General features: G+C 40.5%; 1 protein-coding gene across 14 annotated transcripts in view; it reads right to left on the bottom strand.

The window, feature by feature from the left end:
- gphnb (gephyrin b) overlaps positions 1–18,289 on the bottom strand; it is a 102,797-nt gene that overhangs the window by 35,954 nt on the left and 48,554 nt on the right. For all 14 annotated transcript variants that reach the window (XM_015947497.3, XM_070543686.1, XM_054748056.2 and 11 more), the window contains 6 exons: positions 16,735–16,792; positions 16,551–16,643; positions 7,168–7,262; positions 6,996–7,062; positions 3,504–3,776; positions 1,745–1,879 (listed from right to left, as the gene is read on the bottom strand). In XM_015947497.3, the coding sequence (XP_015802983.3) occupies positions 1,745–1,879; positions 3,504–3,776; positions 6,996–7,062; positions 7,168–7,262; positions 16,551–16,643; positions 16,735–16,792 (721 nt within the window). The remainder of the gene's footprint in view (positions 1–1,744; positions 1,880–3,503; positions 3,777–6,995; positions 7,063–7,167; positions 7,263–16,550; positions 16,644–16,734; positions 16,793–18,289) is intronic.

Here is an 18,289-nt window from a genome sequence, read left to right on the forward strand (position 1 = left end):
TCCATTTTCACCTATATATTGACCAACATAGTGACCTTTCATCTACAGCATAAATCCACTTTCTGTTTGGCGTTCTAAATCCAGAAGGTTCTGTGTGAACGCCAGACATCAACATTCTTCACTCTGAATAAGTGAAGACTCCACGATCTTATAGTTATAAGTTAAATAATCATATGTGATGAATGAACACGATGTTTAGCTGAAATGTTTCAATAATCTGTTCTTAAATTAATTAATTAGAAATGAATATTGTTCTTACAATGATCCATTTACATCACAAATGTCTATGTGTTTGATTTAACCAGTTAATCATGGTTTACACTCATACACATTACAATAAGATACTCAGGTTAAAAACATTTTTGTATCTGAAGGAAGGCATGGCTTTCTGAGGGATGTTGGTAAATACTCAGAAACGTGTAAAATTCTGATTTGCCAAACTTGGCCAGAAATCATAAAGTAGTTTAATAAAAGAAGAATTACTTCCCGAGTAATTTAGCTTCCAGCTAAACCCCGGTTCGGCCAAATCGGGAAAGAAGACTCTTTTGAACCAAACTCCTTTGACCTTAAGCCAAAACTTTTCTGCGACGCTGCAAGTGATGACAGACACAACAGCTCTTTTCAGAGCTGCTTCAACTCTCAGACATCCACCTTGGACATCTAACCTGCAGACCCCGGGTTGCATCTCATGGCCGGGGAAGCTGAACTCAGAGGAAGTTACTAATCTCTGAGTATTGTGGATTTGACCTCCGGTGACCTCACCACTCTGACCGCAACCCTCCGGACCGCCGGGAGCAACTCATATAGTGGTGTCTGATGTTGTTTATAAATAAACAACTCTAAGCAATCCCTCACACGAAGGAAGCATGTAGCGTCAGTGGCTGCATGGTGGCGCAGTGGTTAGCACTGTTGACTCGCAGCACGAAGGTCGCAGGTTCGAAACTCGGCTGCAGCCTTTCTGCGTGGAGTTGCGTGCTCTCCCCATGCATGCGTGGGTTTCCTCCGGGTACTCCGGTTTCCCCCACAGATCACAACATGCCCTATAGGTTATAAATTGTAAGTAGCTTTGGATAAATGCGTCTGCCAAATAAATAAACATAAATTATTTTACACCCAGATTTCCCAATTTCTCTCAGATACAAAGAATGGTTGCTAAATATCTAGCTTCCATCACAACACCTCACATCCACCATATCATATCTCATTTTTTATATCTTGTCATGTATCATTAGTTTAGGAAAATTAATTAAATTATAAACTATATACTGACTGTCTGAATTAATACAAAATGTGTTTATGGTCCGTGAAAAGGCAAAGAACGCTAGAATTTTCTGATTAAACATTCAAAGATCAATCAGCTTTATATTTGATATTTGTATGGAATATCACATCTTATTGGTCATAATTAAAAATGTATTTTACTACATTTTACTACAAGGTTTTATGCAGCTGCGTCTTCTTTTCACAAAGAATTGTGTGCATCTTCAGCTAAACGACGAAGCAATTAGTGAATATTAGGAATGTGTGATATTAAAACTGTGACTTTACAGCAATCCCTCACACTAAGGAAGCATGTAGTGACAGTGGAAAGCAAAAACTCCCCTTTAACAGTATGCAAGATAGCGCAACCATTTTCTTTGCCTTATTTTTCATAACATAATTCGAGAAAACCAACCAACCAACCGAAAATTCTCTCCAACAATCATATGATTTGTGTGTGTCTGTGTGTGTGTGTGAGACTTACTTTGGGTGTGGGGCAGGAAGCAGTGGAGAGGCGGGAGGTGGCCTGGGCGCGGGGTGACTCTGAGGGCGTGGTGCTGAGAGAAGCTGCATCCCTGGGTAACACCTGCACACCCCGCGAGATAATGGAGTCTGGGATCTGAGATCAGACACACACGCGCGCGCACACACACACACACACACACACAAATGCACGCACACACGCACAAATATATGCACACACTTTCATAAAAACACAGGACACACACTACGATCCCATTATTCTGAAGATTTCAATAGACAAACATGTATGTATTTATATATTTATATTTTCCAAACACAACTAATTTGTGTGAAGGATCACAAACCAGCAACTGACTAAAACTCAAAAACATGACAAGTTGATGGTAAATGATATCAAGCAGGGTTGAGATGTTGGGTGGTGGAGTCTTACCAATATTTATCTGTGATGGGACAATGGGATGAGATGTTACCCTGACAACGGAGCCATAAAGTATGGTCCAGGCTGTAGACAGGACAGGACATGATGACATGGCATGGACAACCGTCTCACAGGCGCTAATGAGACAGTAACTCAAACATTTTATCTGTCACCTACACTGAGATTTAGAGAATATGGTGAATCTGGATGAAATGAACACAAACTGGACTGGACGGTACGTGAATGTAAACATTGGGCAGACACAGAAATAGAATAAAAGACGTATACATATTTTATAGATTTCTAAAGATTAGATTTCATTTTCCTATTTAACATTTAGGTTTAGCTTTCAGACTTAAGATTTAGATTAACATCTGGATTTTAATATTTAGATTTAAATTCAATATTTAGATTAAAAATTTCTATTTAACATTTAGATTTAGATAAACATTTAGACTGAGACTCCTTTAGAGATGGGGTGAGAAGCTCGGTCATCCGGGAGGGGCTCAGAGTAGATCTGCTGCTCCTCCACATCGAGAGGAGCCAGTTGAGGTGCCTCCCTGGTGAGGTTTTCTGGGCACGTCCAACCAGGAGGAGACCTAAAGGTAGACCCAGGACACGTTGGAGGGACTATGTCTCTCACCTGGCCAGGGAACGCCTTTAGATTTCCCCGGAGGAGCTGGCCCAATTGGCTGGTGAGAGGGAAGTTTGGGCCTCTCGACTTAGGCTGTTGCCCCCGCGACCCAACTCCGGAAAGGCGGAAGAAAATGGATGGGTGGATTTAGACTGAGATTCATAATTTAGATTTAACTGTACAGATTTAAGAATTATGGTTTAACTTTTGGATTTAAGATTTAGATAAACATTTAGATTAAAATTCAATATTTAGATGTAATTTTTAGATTTAACATTTAGTTTATGTAACATTTAGCTTTAACTTTTAGAATTGGATGTAATATTTAAATTTAATTTTAACATTTAGATTTAAATTCAGTATTTAGATTAAACTTAGATTTAACCTTTAGATTAGCTAACGTTTTGAAGGTAATTTTCCATCTTAAACTTGAAAGTGTGCTAAATGTAAGAAAAGAAAGCTAAATATGAAAGTGTCTACTTAATCTTTTGCATGAACAACTTACACTTGGTGTCCCATAGAGAGCTGTAGAAAAGTTGACAAACTGGAGACTTTATATCCTTTGCAGCTTTTATGATACTTAACAAAACTTTTGGATCCACATGCTTGTATTTAGTAATCTTTTTAAAAATTACTTGACTTTTTTAATTGATAGATATAAATTAAACAGAACAACAGACTCTTCTCTCCCCTTATCTGTTCTGGTACCTTGGCAGCAATAGAGGCAGCAGTGATGTGGGAGGAGGAGCTGTCCTCAGTGGATGCCACTCCGCTGTCCTTCTTCTCCTCATCTTCCTCCTCACATTGTACACCTTTATCTTCTGTCTGCCGACGTGGCGAACTGTTGGGAGGCGGCGAGAGGGGCGGCGGTGGCGAAGGCAAGTCTTCCAGCTCGTCTGCTGCCTCTTTTACCTTCACCACTGCATCCCGGAGGAGGTCGATGGCATGCGGCAGTGCTGGGAGGATGAATTGAAAGCATTCCTGAAAGGATGTAACACAAGTTATTTTCCCAACTTAAACAAACAAATTTCTTTTAACACACTTACTGTAAACCAACGAACACATGTCTTATGAGGCTTAGCAGTGAAACCTGTTGTAACTTTAGGTGTTGCAGCTTAATCAAGACCCCTAAAGTAATTTTACTTTGAAGTTTGACTTTTATTTCCATCCTTAGATGTGAGATGTGCTAGTCTAGTTCATTCTCAAACGATGAATATTTTAACTGTTCTTCTTTGTGAGCTTCGAGAGTCACATTGAAATAGCACACGTCCTTTATATGTTTTGAAGGCTTTTATTTTGAAAAAAAAGCTATAAAATAAAGTACTGTAGATCAGTAAAGAATGACCATATGATTAACTTAGAGACATGCTAATAAACACGTAATCCAATGACTGGATCAGCCTTAAGGCAGGATAGTGGACCTCGATCAGGAAAAATATTCAGAGTTTAAAAGCAAGTAAAGAAAAAAGGCAACATGTTGTTAATGATTCAGGTGGAATAAGTGCATTAAAATTGCCCTAAGGAGACAAGAAATGACAGTAGAGCAACACAATGTCACAAATTCAACCTAATAATGTCTAAAATGAGGTGGACAACACAACTCCAGGAAGTAAATGAATTGCATCTCTCCAACCATGGGAGTGTTGTCTGATAAAATCTGAAATGACAGGACATTACAGCACCACCTACTGGCCACTTTTCCTGTCTCTCCATTTTCATCTCTGTCACCATGTCTGCAAGCTCCTGAGCAGTACTAAACGCTCAGTTATCCTCACTCCCAAGACAAAAGCTAATCTGTAAAATTATTTATCTCCCTGTGTGTTTTAAGCATTGGATGGATACATTATTAAACATCTCCACACTTTACATGGCAGCTGGTGGAGCAAGCGTCCTCTGCTGTCGGTTTCATGTTTGCGTTTTTTCCGGCTGGATTAAATCTGACAGCACTGACTTTGATTTTACCGGATTCCACAAATCCACTCTACAGTCTGGATATGAAATTGACATTAAAGCAGAACAGAGGGGATTCCTTGCTAACGTCATGTAACTCTGAAGCTATGTGCTAGCCTTTGCTCCTCGTACACACAAGCTGCAGTAAGTGGATGCGTTTTTAGACCACATCTGGGGGGACTAGGCTGAAAAAAAAAAGCAGTGAGGACTGTGTTAAACATTTTCCTGGCACACAATGAAAGGACAAGACAGGAAAGGAGGAATGCCTCCAGGCTCTTAAGTTACATCAGGAGTTTTTTTTGCTCATATTCACTGTTTTGTCCTAGAGGAGAGTCGCTGTAAGGAACACTAAAGAGCAGAATCCTGAAATGAACTGCCAACGGACGAGAGAGAAAGGGACACAGGAAGATGGGAGGGGGTTGGTTGATTGGGGGGAGACAAATTCAATGACCAGACCTAAAATAAAACCACAAGACTTAAAACTGTGCAAATGTTGGATTTGTGTTTGACCGTTACCTCTATTAACCTCCTGAGACCCAGATTTGCATTTGGTGTGATGTAAAATAAAATAAAATAAAATACAAATTTTGACAGGTTTTCTAGAAAAAACTGAAATAATTTTTTTTAACTTAAATTCAATATCAAATGTGTCTAAATAATTAAAAAAAGTCTAATTTGAAGAGAATAAAATATTCTAGTGCAAGAAGCCAATGTTCATATACGTGGACGCAGAGTCTCAGGAGGTTAAAGATACTTTTTAAAAATAGTTAAAATTATATCGTCATTCCCCAAATGCAACATGTATTTATAAATATTTCTAAATCACCTTTTAAAATGTTAAATTGTCACAAATAATGAAGTTTTAGCATGCTTTTCATAAATGGAAACTGGTTTTCTCTGCAGCCGATCTAAACAGACAACAACAGCCTTACTGTATATGGAACATAATCAAGCACAAAGATTTGTAGGATTTATGAGCAAAAAGAGATGATGCAGAAGCTAAAACAAGAGCATAACCACACTAATGCTAAAGAAATGTAAATATCAAGGTAAAAGCTGTAACCATGCTGAGGATTCAGGAGCAGAAATGTCATCACAGTGCGTATAAAAATGTCTCGCCCGTGTAAATCTCACATGGAAACTTCATCACTAGAAGTATGACGACGTCAAAATCACAACAGGTAGACTCGCCTAAACATCAGTGGGCAACAATATTATCAGCACATGAAATATACACCTCACCATATAAATAAGGCCTTTCTTATAAACATTTCACAGATTAAATTTGTCATTAGATGTAAGATTGTATAAACATTGGAGTCAGATGGGTGTCTTTAGGTGTTTTAGGAAAAACACCAATCCTCATCATTTTTAATAAAATTATTGTGTCATTAAACTTTTTGCTGCTTCTGAAGGATTAGCTTGTGATGTTTTCACACGCTGAGGCTGACAGAATTATAGCAAAACACTCTGGTGGTGAATGGAGCCTGTTAACTGTGAAATATTTTATATAAAAAACATTAGCTAGACGAACAGCTGCCCCAGAAGATCTTCTTTTATTCCTGACTCGGTTTTTTATAGAAAAGTTCAACCGTGCCTTTCAACCAGACGTTTGAGCAAAGTATAGTACGCAGCAATTAGCCAGCATTATAGCAGGTGGGTACCATTCTACCAGCTGCAAAGCATCCCAGAAGCATAGTGACACGCTCATGTAAATATTTACACTTTGAGTCTATTATTTATGTGCTTCTAGAATGCATCAAGCTCAGCAATTCAGATTGGGCCAGAAAGGAAGTCAAAGCAATGTAAAACACCTGCAAACTTTCAAAATAAAAGTCAGCCGCAGATTTGCAGGTGAAACCTCTGTAGCAGCAGATGACTTTTTTTGGATGAATGCTGCCGTCTTTGTCGCATGAACTGCCAAAATCACTGGTGGTGTTGCAATTCTCCAATCATTTCGTGACCCTGATGGACCAGTTGCATGGAACGCTTTTGCTTCCGCTTTGGATCTGAAGGCTCCTGGTAGGAAGGGAGCTCGTAGGTAAAACGCATCCATCACGTGCACCTGCCACTTATGCATCCAACGGAAAGCTGAGGTACCTCTTTATTTTTAGCTTTAGATATTTACATACATGTAGGTGTTTGTTTTGTTTTGCAGACAAACAGCAAAACAAAAGATATTGATTGTCTCTCCGTGCCAGGTGTGCTTGTTTCGTTTTATTTATCACATCAGAAAGCGGTTTTTCCTACCTGGGAGCCTTTCTTGCTTCCTGGTAAGTTAATGATGAGCGTCTTCCCTCGAATCCCACACACAGGTCTGTAAACACAGGTGTTTATGAAAATAAAACATTAACACTCCATGTCACTGTGCTGATTGAAATGTTTAAACTTAAGTGATGTTGTGTTGTGGTGATTCCATGACCTGGAAAGCATGCCTAGTGGTGTGACATTGAGGGATCCCATCAGCATTGCCAGAGACATCCCCGGAGCCTCACGCTCTATCACCTCCTTAGTGGCCTGGAGAGATGAAACACACAGAGGAGACTGATCATTTTTTAACTAAGCATGCCAATGCCAATCCTCCTGGGGAAAAATGACAAATAAAAAAATTGTGCTGCTATAAAAAGTAAAATATAATCCCATTTGGTTAATTCTTGTAACCCAGGGGTTAAGCATCCCCTGGGAGGGATCAGACGATATTTTTTGTCACACACTAAACCATTCTCTTCACATGGTGCGTATTGTTCTGGTCATTTTTAACTGCGGTTTCTGTACCAGAGAGGGACGTAGTTCCTCAGAATAGTCTCTGTGTAAAAGGTGCAATGCTTTCTTGGTCAGACATGGGAAGTTGAGAGAGCAGGAGATATTTTGTGTTTTAGTCTCTCCCAAAAAATTAATTTCTTTTTTTTTTTTTTTTACCTCAGAGTAGCCACTTGTGCTGCACAAGCTTCTGGTGTATTATTTGGTGACAACAGTCTCTTCGTTGTCACCAAAGAGCTTATTGACTGCTCAACTATTAGATATTCTATCCTCAATGCGTAAAAGCCTCATTAAAGTTTATTTATTGCTTATTTATTTGGCAGATGGTTTTTTCCAATGCGACGTACAATTGTCAACCTAAAGGGCATGTTTTGATAATTGGTGGAAACCAAAGTATCTGGAGGAAACCCACTCATGCATGGGGAGAACATGCAACTCTGCGGAGAAAGGCCTCAACAGAGTTTCGAACCTGCAACCTTTATGCTGTGAGGCAACAGTGCTAACAACTGCACCACCACACAGCCCGTACTGTGGTGTCTGAGTCGCCTTAATCAGCTGGTTTGAACAGAGTTTCATTGCAATCATGTGTCAGGTAAAGAAAGAACCGAGTACACATCCCTGTGGAACTCCTTGAGTTTATCTGGAAAACAGAAAATATTGTGGCTAAAACTGATTGTGTGTAAACAATAAATATTTTGAATGTGTTAATTTCTTATGTAAAAAAGGGCAGAAATTATAAGAATTTTTCTTCATTCAGTTTTTCTTTATTTTTCTTATTACTGAATAAAATTCGTATAGGTGTACTCAGTTTTCTATTTTTTTTTATGAAATAAAGAAGAAAAACAGAATCTAACTGTTGAAGTTCCATGACTCAGTGCCGGAGGATGAACATTGTAGGATAGATAGGGATGTTTTATTTTGCATCCAAACCTCTTTAAGGAAACATTTTAAATGTTTATAAGGTTAACTGTGTCACATTTATGAACAAGAGACCCACAAAGCTGACTTAGCTTCCAGACATGTGTCTGTTGGGTGTCCTTGACTTGAGTGACACACTATTAGCAAGGCAGAGAAAATACTTTAAAAGAGAAGAGACACTGACATGGATCTCTAGCTTGGGTTTGAGAGAGGAGAGAGAAGTAGGGAGTGAAGATGGATGAGGAGAGTAATAAAGTGGGAGGTAACTAAGGAGGGGTGAAATACAGACAAGAGGGAGGCAGAAGGGTGGGGCTGGATTTATGCTTCAGCATATACCCAATGACTGGAATATGAGCGACAGTTTTTATTTTATTTTACTTAGCTGTGGTTTGTTTTTAAGTTAAATTTACAAGATATATAATTTAAGCAATTTGTTCCTCTACTTAGAAAGAAAATTAGTTAGATTTTTATTAATTACATGTGTCTGAAGGGGGTGAAGAAATCTATCAGCAAGGGCAGGAGATGTGCTCAGACATATTGCAAAAGAAGATTCTAAGAAGAGCCAAGTAATATCCTTTTATTGCACACTAATTGCTTTCCTTTGCAAAGATAATGCTGCAATGTATGAAGTGAAGGAGGTTTAATTTCATGTAATTTAATGGGGGAAATATATATGTGTGTGTGTGTGTGTGTGTGTGTTGGAGCAGCACCTGTTTTGTGAAGGATTATTAGCATGAGTGAATTTATAACACACATTTTATTTTGAAATTAAAACTTTAATCATGGTAAGTGCTAGATAAAACACGGTTAATGCTTCCCACTTATGTGTGCTAACGCCAAGAAATCGATGCATGTGCACGAGCAATTTAGTTTATTTGGGCATGCGTTTAGGAAAAATGACATTCCAGCAACATAAGAATCAGAATATGATAAAATGCAACTTTACAGGTTTTTTAAAAAGCTTAAATATATAATAAAACTACTACATAGTTACATTTATAACCTGGTTATAGATCTGGAAAAATATTCATATTACTTGTTATATTACATAACATATGTGACCCTCAAACATATGTAATGAGGAACCAGTCTTTCCAGGAAATTCAAGATTAAAAAGAGAATCGTTTAACATCAAAAGGTTAAACTGCAGGGATCCACCGAGAACAGAAGATATTTCCCAAGTGATTTAAGAGACCAAATCAATACTGACTGCTAATGTAGATGAATGTAGATGTGGAAGAGATAGTTAAGGATTTTTCTGCTTTCAGACAGTTGAGATACTGACTGTTTAATTTGTTAATGGATCGAATGGAAAACACTACAACATGCAAAGCCTGACAGCAAAAACAGACCTTTTAAAGAGCTTATATTTAATCTTTAAAGTTTTTCCCTACTTAGTTTGTGAAATTTAGCTTGTGTGGCTATTTAAAGGTCTGCTAACACCTAACACCTCCATTTAATGGACACACTCTCTAAAACTAGAGTTGAATATTTGAAGTCCAAGCTTTTCATCTCTCACTTGTTGTTACACCCCTCTGTGGGCTCAGCTAGGAAGGAGAGGGGAATAAACATAAGAAGGACGAGTTTAACGAAAAGTAACCCTAATGGGGGAAGAAGAAGGCTTGACAAAGCAAAACCAAACTCAAAGTGTCCTTGTCTTGACAAAGGTTTTATTAAAAAGAAAAGAAAAACCAAAAGAAGGGGCCACAACCCTTACCACGAAATTAACCACTCTAAGTTTATTTAACTAACTAAAAATGTGTAAAGGACCAACCACACTAAGAATCCTAAAATAAATCTCCTTTAGTAAAACGGACTGGAACTTAAGAAAATGGGCAAAATCCCACCGAGTAGATAACAAAGGTTTGTCTAAAAGACAAACCAAACAAAAGGTACTAAATTAACTAAAGTTGTCAGAACACCAAAATTTAGCTCAGGAAACAGAGACTTCAAAAGGGGAAAAACCCCACCTGGTAATTTACCCAAAGGTAGTCTAAATGGCTCACCATACCAAAAATTACCAGTTAACTAAGAATATCCCAAAATCAAAAATCCTACGATTGCTTCTTCTCAAAAGTAAGCACTCTACAACCTGGTTTACACCACAAGACCCAGATAACCTCCAAGGGGAGAGAAGAACCAGTTGCTGCTGCAACCCACACACATTTCTCTCCCGTGATGAGCTCCAGCTGGCCGCTTTTGAAGGGCCAGCGGATGAGTTGAAAAGTCCCAGCTGGGCGTGACTGCGGCTCTGGTGCTGTCCATGGTCCTGAAGGAAAGACAGCTTCCCAAGGAGCAGCTGTTCAAGGTGCTGCACTTCTGCACAGGAAAACTGAGTGCAGCACATCACTGGGCTCTAAAACGGCGGCGGCCGTAACACTTGCCAACATCTCTGTTAAAGTACCACTGTAAAAAAGTGTCTGTGAAGGTTCTCAGTCATCCAGGTCATTGTAGTCTAATGAGCTTTGAAAGAAAAGCGTCTGGACTTCTTTGAGTTGCTTGAAGACGTTTCACCTCTCATCCGAGAGGCTTCTTCAGTTCTAAGGTCAAATGGTGGAGAGTCCCAGATTTAAACCCAGTGGGAGTTTCCCCCCGAAGAGGGAACAAAAGACCCCCTGATGATCTTCTACATAAACACATTGAGGGTGGGTGTGGGTCCTATTCAGCCAGAGTTTTGGGTGAGCTCATTGTGAAACCTGGCCCCACCCTATCATGTGAATTCCTGAGGTGAGATGGCCCAGGATATGTGTGGGCGTTGAGGCATCTGGGAAGGGATCTCAAAACTGGATTATAGATGGCAGACAGTTGGTGTCGTAAACCACCGCCTCTGTTCAAAGATGGTTGCTCACAGTGGACATAAATGGCTTCCTTTACTCCTCTTTCAAACCATCTGTCCTCTCTGTCCAAAATGTGAACGTTGGCATCCTCGAAAGAGTGACCTTTGTCCTTTAGATGCAAATTAACTGCTGAGTCCTGTCCCGTGGAGGTGGCTCTTCTATGCTGTGCCATACGCTTGTGAAGTGGCTGTTTGGTTTCTCCGATGTAGAGGTCTGGGCATTCCTCGCTGCACTGTACAGCATACACCACATTGTTCAGTTTGTGTTTAGGAGTTTTGTCTTTCGGGTGAACCAGTTTCTGTCTGAGTGTGTTGCTGGGTCTGAAGTACACTGGTATGTTGTGCTTGGAGAAAACCATCCTGAGTTTCTCTGATACACTGGCTACATAGGGGATGACAAGGTTGTTGCGTCTGTCTTTCTTTTCCTCCCTCGCTGGTGTCTGGTCTTCTTTTCTGTGCATCTTTGCTGATTTTATAAACGCCCAATTAGGATAGCCACATGTTTTAAGTGATTCCTTTATATGTGTGTGTTCCTTCTTTTTCCCTTCCGGCTTAGAGGGAACATGTTCTGCCCGGTGGTGTAAGGTCTTGATTACTCCAAGTTACTCCAATTACTTGGAGTAATCAAGACCTTACACCACCGGGCAAGCAATGTTTCCTTCTTCGTCAGCCCACGAGGACAAACTGATTTGTAACAAGCAGATACAAAATTTTCACCTTTCATAAATATTATTTTAAACGTTTACCTCTTCACCTGTTGCCATTGATGAAAGGGAGTCTGTTAAGGTTGAACGATCAGACAAACTACCTAACGGCCATCTTTTGGTAACTCAAACACAAAAATACTGCTTGCTAGCGATGAGTTCGGTATGTACTGCCCCCTATCCCCAGGGGGAAAAAATGCCGTCACCTTAAACAACAGAGCTGGGCAACCAGCATCACATTGCAGTTCATTACTAACATTATTTGGGCATTAAGCCAACATTGACCAACACAATATTTACTACTGCCTTATAAGCAACAATAAAGTACAGGAAATAAGAAAAACATTTAACCAGTCTATTACGTTATTATGTACACACTCCACACACATTTACACTTCTGAGATGATTACAATCACTTTCACATGACTAAACAATACACATCATCCCCTCACCCTCGGAAACAGGCAAACAAATGGAGACAAGATGGAAAAAATATGTTAAAAATGACTTACATTGGCCGATACCGATACTGATGCTGATATATTCTGCATCCCTAATTAAATACGTTATGACATTATTCCTTTCTAAGCCCTAAATTGACAGATGGAACAACATTTAACAGATCATCCAAAAACAAACATTTTTTACACAAAAACTGTTGTGGAACATTCATGTATTGTTATAACGCGGTCCTGTTACTTTAAACGTTTAATATTCTCAAAAGAAATCATACCTGCTTTTAAACACAGTATCTAATGAATGTGAAAATATTTGACTAAATTCAGCTTAAACTTTTTTTTAACAATTACAGCCATCGCCAAACATTTGATCACATGCAGAAAAAAGACCAGCATCGAAACATAAGACTGCCTCTCCTAAATCAAATCAAATCAAATCAAAGATACTTTATTAATCCCAGAGGGAAATTAGAGTTTCAGTACACACAATTCAGAGATCAGACATACATGGGCAAGACACATGACAAGAATTGGTGACTGTGGTCATTCGCAACCCTGAGTCGCGCTACCTTAATAGAGATCAGAGGGGTTATATGGGGATTGATTCAGGTGGAGGGAAAGAAAAGGCACTTCAGAGTTACTCTCCATGGGGAGGGCAGCTTTGCTATGCAAAAAAACACTTCAAACAGATATGCAACAGACTTCAGACAACACAACATAAGTATCCATTAGGTGGGGTGGTGGGTTGGGACTATCCCCACTTCAGTTCCTGCAGCCACGATGAAGCAGCGCATGTCACCTCAGTGTGGATAGGGGGAGGAGCGTTGAGGGTTGGAGGGTTGCAGTGACCCTGGAACATTTCAGCTGCCTTCACACAGTCCCGTCGAGGCTGGGATAGGAGACAGAGTTGAGTTGCCATAGTGACGGCACATTCCACATATCTTCTGAGGGGGGCGTTTTCGTTGGAGACTTGCAGGCTCAATGGCGCCAGATTCCGATTAGAAATTGTTTTGGGGCCAGACAGAGATAATTTCCTCTCTGTCTTACAGTTTGTTGGTCCTCAACCTCTCAAAATCCCAATAATGGACATTAAACTATCCCAATCTGTGCTGATTCATCCACTGTATCCTTGAAGGTATCCATCTTCTGTGCCAAAGAATGAATCTCGGCCAAAGTTCCAAGCTTACGATTCATCTCGACAATTATGTGAGTCTGTGAATTCACAGCGCGGTGCAAACCATCTCTGAGCTCCGGGAGCAGGCCAATATTCCTCGCTTGTTAATTTTCCGGTAAGCCAGGTAGCCTCCAAGGCCAATGAGCAGGAAACCCGACACCAACACCACCAATATCCACATGTCTTCAGAGTCCTCCACAGACAGCTGAGAAAGACAAATCAAGTTCCACTGTTTCCAGGAATCCATGATGTGTCCAACTGGATCTGTCGCGGAGGGGCATCCGGGAGCCCCTTCTCCCGTTCTCATCATTGAAAAAATGTTATTAACCGCATTGAGAGACCAACTGATGAGATCCATTTTAGTGAATTTCAGTTTCCAGTTTCCAGAAAAAATGCAGAAGCAGCCGTGCACCCAGCACACACAGACAGACAAAGGCCTTGAGGATAATGGGCTCGACACACGGGAGGTGACATCGCCTCTCCTCCATTCATTTTCAATGAGACATGCGCGACAAAGCGATAATCGCGGGTCTCCCTCCTACCAAGCGAAACGCGAAAAACGTGCATGTGAAACCCAGCGACGCAATCCCAGAAAGTTGAAATATTTTCAACTTTTCATCGCTGTCGCTCGGACGAGGACCAATCAACGGAGGTTTCATTCACTGACCAATGAGCGGACAGGATGCTCCGTACTCCTCCGAGCAAACATGGAGAAGTTGATCATTATTGTTTTATATAGTAAAATCAGAAGTAAGATTTCACGTAACTCTAGCAGCACCTTGTGAAACATCGCATCTACTGCTTTTTCAACTCTGAACCGCTTAAATAACCTTAATTCCCTCCAACCTGACACAGCCAAACAAAACAACGGAAGTTTCGATTTCGCCATAGAACAGAACGCGTAGATGGCTTTGCTGCTGGCCGCTGCCACGGGTCGCCTCCCGTGTGTCAGGTAATAAAAGGGACAGCGACAAATTTAGCTGATCGCGGTCGTTTGTCACCTCCCGTGTGTCGAGCCCATAAGATATGGAGGAGATGAGAAGAAAAGTGTCTGCACCCTCCAAGAGCCGGAAGAAGCATCTATTTCATTTTTCTGTTGAAAATATGAGTAGTTAGAGAACAATTGTCTACCTCCTTATTTCCCATTTGACCACAGGACTAATTGGTGGTAATCAGTGCTGTAACACACGCATGATCAGCAGAAAACGGCTGCTAATGAAGCACGTGCAGCAGCAGGAAACGTGCCTCTCAACACCCAGTCTCTGTAAAATATAAAGCTCCATTACATTCTGCATTAATGATCATCTTACTTATAGTTTTTAATGGAGCTGTGGAGCTTTTACTTCTCTAGAAAATGCCTTGCCCCAGTCGGTTTGCGGTTTCAATCAATAACTAGATCAGCTTAAAGGTGCCATCTGAGATAATTTTTTTGCCATATTGCTTGAAATGCTCTTCACATACAAATGGCAACCAATAAAATTTACTTTTGTCAAAAAAATAATAACTAATTGCTTCTGAAATGTACAATCTTAGAAAAACCTCATCTAATCCAGTTCTGGTTCAGGACTGGATCATAACCCGTCCATCAAACTGCTCCTCTGAATGTCTCACCCTGCTGCACGACCCCTTCTGTCCCCGAAACGCGCGTTCTCGGTGGAGCAATGGAACAGGAAGTCATGCTAGCTTAGCTGCCTAGTGTCACAGACGGAATGTCCCGTCATGTTTGGAAATCTCATTTAAAGAATTGTTTTATATGTTCTGTTTAGAGTCTGGTTCTGCTTTTTGTTAGGAAACTTTAGGGGACGGAGTTACTTTTTTGGAACGCAGCTAAGTCTCAGCTCTTTGGGTTGTGCAATAATTAGCGTGTATGATTGTGTGTGTGTGTGTGTGTGCACATCACCATGAGCAAGCAGAAAGGATGGAGTTGCTTTGTGTTCTGAAAGTTTTGTTGGTGGTGGGATTTCCCCAGATTGTGATTTTGAATTTATGAATAAACAAAGAAAACTAAAAACTGCCTCACTTTCACCATAAAAACACCACACCAGATTTATGCTAGCATGCAAAATTTTTGGGGGTAGAGGGGAAAAGAAGCAAGTGGGAAGAGATTCTGTTGGTTCTTGAAATTATGACCTTAGCAGCTCAGCAGAGCTGTGTGCCTAGCACTTGCTTGTGTGATTGTATGTAAGCTGGTGTTGTACCATTTTCTGCAACCATCAGATCCTGCAACTCCAGGAGGAGCCTGAAGAAAAATGTAGCTTGCTTTTACAGCTTTTTACCACTGCACCTTTAAATTTATAAATTGTAAAATAAGGAAATTTAAACACTGAGCAATTTCCTGCTCCTCCACCCTACTGGTTGAAAGTGACATTGCAACTGTCTTAAACAACCCTGCTGTAGCTAGCGCTGACAACAAGCTAACTCTTACATGAGCCAACTAATACTAAAATAAACTACAAAGTAAAAAGATCCAATTAGAAAAAATACAATTACTTAAAAGTCCAGCAAAGGTTGGTCACTATCAGTCCGTGATTTTGGAGCCTCCTTTAGCTCCCTTAAACTAGCGTAGGCTGCGCTGATGTTCACTCTGGTTTTAGCTCTTTGCTTTGCCTCCATCACACTCTTACTTTACTTCCAGGCTTCGCCATGATGCCAACAGAACCGACATACTTATTTTTCTTCTTATTGTGCTTTTTATTGGCAAGTGGCGAACTGAAATGCTAACCGCTAGCATAACAGCTAAAACCTGCCTGCTCCGCAAAAATGTATCAGTGCGGTTTTTGTTCAGCAGAGGGCTGCAGAGTGGTGTCAAATATGAAACAGTTCAATCACAGAAATCCATGTTAAAGCTCTAGCTTAACGTTTCAGAGAAAATACTTGCAGGATCAGGTTTACTCGTTTCACTTGTGTTGTTTTTGGGTTAATATGTGAGCAGAAACAAGTAAAACAGGTGCTTACTTCTGGTGTGACGTCCCTTGGAGCGAAGCCGGTTCCTCCGGTGGTGAGAATGAGGTTGAGTTCTTTTTCATCGCACCAGTCCACCAGTGTCTCCTGTGTGGAAGCACAGGGATAAATAAATAATAATAATGAAATCAGCATGATAGACCAAAAGGAACAATGTGGCATGTGATAGGCAACTCACCTTAATTTCATCTATTTCATCTGGCACTATCTTGTAGGCTGAGATCATACCCCCCAACCTGACAAAAGAAGAAGTCCTCATAAGAACACATCTGGAATGGAATGAAAACACTTCCTGTCTCACACAGGTCACACAGGTCAGAAGAGCCGCACGCCTCATCAAACATTTATGAGAAGTTAAACCCTGGATGACCGTCTCAAGGACATCCTTTATTAGTATACAGCACACAGCTTTGTTGCCACAAGTTCTACCAGAGCAGCATGTTTAAATGATCTTATTTAACATTTCGGAAAAGTTTAGAACAATTACTTTCTTACTTGGTTTTTTTAATCAAAATGAATTGGAAAAAGAGACTTGCTTTAGTAATCCTCCCTATGTTTATTTAGCATAAGCGTTCATCAAAAGTGACTCACAGTTGAAGATAAAGCAACACAACAAACTGACCTAGCACGCATGTTTTTAGCCTGTGGCAGAAAACCGAAGAACCTGGGGAAAATGTCACACCTGGGATCTTCTTGTTGGGAGGCATCCGTACTACTAACTGATCCACTATACTAGTCAGACTAGCAGTTAGCTCATCAATCTGGTCAGAACTAATCTTTTTCTCTAAACTGAGAACACCATCTACAACACGTAAGGTGCGAGTTCATGAATTTGTTTCCCAAACCCACTCACAGGTGAAGTGAGAGTAAAACAGATTATGGGAATCCAATTAGTGACAGTATTATAAATTATCCGCACTTGTATAGTGCCCTTCAGAGTCAGAGGACTCCAAAGGGCTTTACACTACAGTGTGTCATTCATCCATTCACACACACACATTCACACACTGATGGTGATGAGCTACGATGTAGCCACAGCTGCCCAGGGGCGCACTGACAGAGGTGAGGCTGCCGAGCACTAGCGCCACCGGTCCCTCCGACCACCAGCAGGCAAGGTGGGTTAAGTGTCAGCAGAATTCTCTGTCCCAAGCCGGGATCGAAGCTTCCGATTACTGGACAGCCCGCTCAACCTGTTGAGCGACTGCTGCCCCTATTATGTAATACATCAACAGGTGAGTAACATAAAAAATGCATGAATTAAATAAATTTATCAGTGAAAATTAGATTTAAGAAACTGTCCTTGAATCCCCCTCCTGGAAGGACTTTCCACAAATTGTAGGAGTGGGGGTGGGAGCTCATGCTGATGAAGCTATAGCGACCCCGTGTGGTCAGTCACAGTAAAGCATCTTAAGAAAAATCAAACATGCAACCTCAAGGTGAAGAATCCGCACACAAAACGTTAATTTCTATTTTAAAGAAAACTACTTCAGAGGCTTCAGCATGGTGTTTCTCAAATAAGCCCCAATGCAGATCCTCATTACAAAAAATAAAAACAAATTCTAAAAAACAAAAATAAGCTGCTCAGGTTCTGACAAAAAAGCACATGCACGCACGCACACACGCACGCACGCACGCACGCACGCACGCACGCACACACACACACGCACACACACACACACACACACACACACACACACACACACACACACACACACACACACCTTCCCTACTGA

This window comes from Nothobranchius furzeri, chromosome 2 (genome assembly GCF_043380555.1).
Source record: "Nothobranchius furzeri strain GRZ-AD chromosome 2, NfurGRZ-RIMD1, whole genome shotgun sequence".
NCBI classification, from domain to species: Eukaryota; Metazoa; Chordata; class Actinopteri; order Cyprinodontiformes; family Nothobranchiidae; genus Nothobranchius; species Nothobranchius furzeri.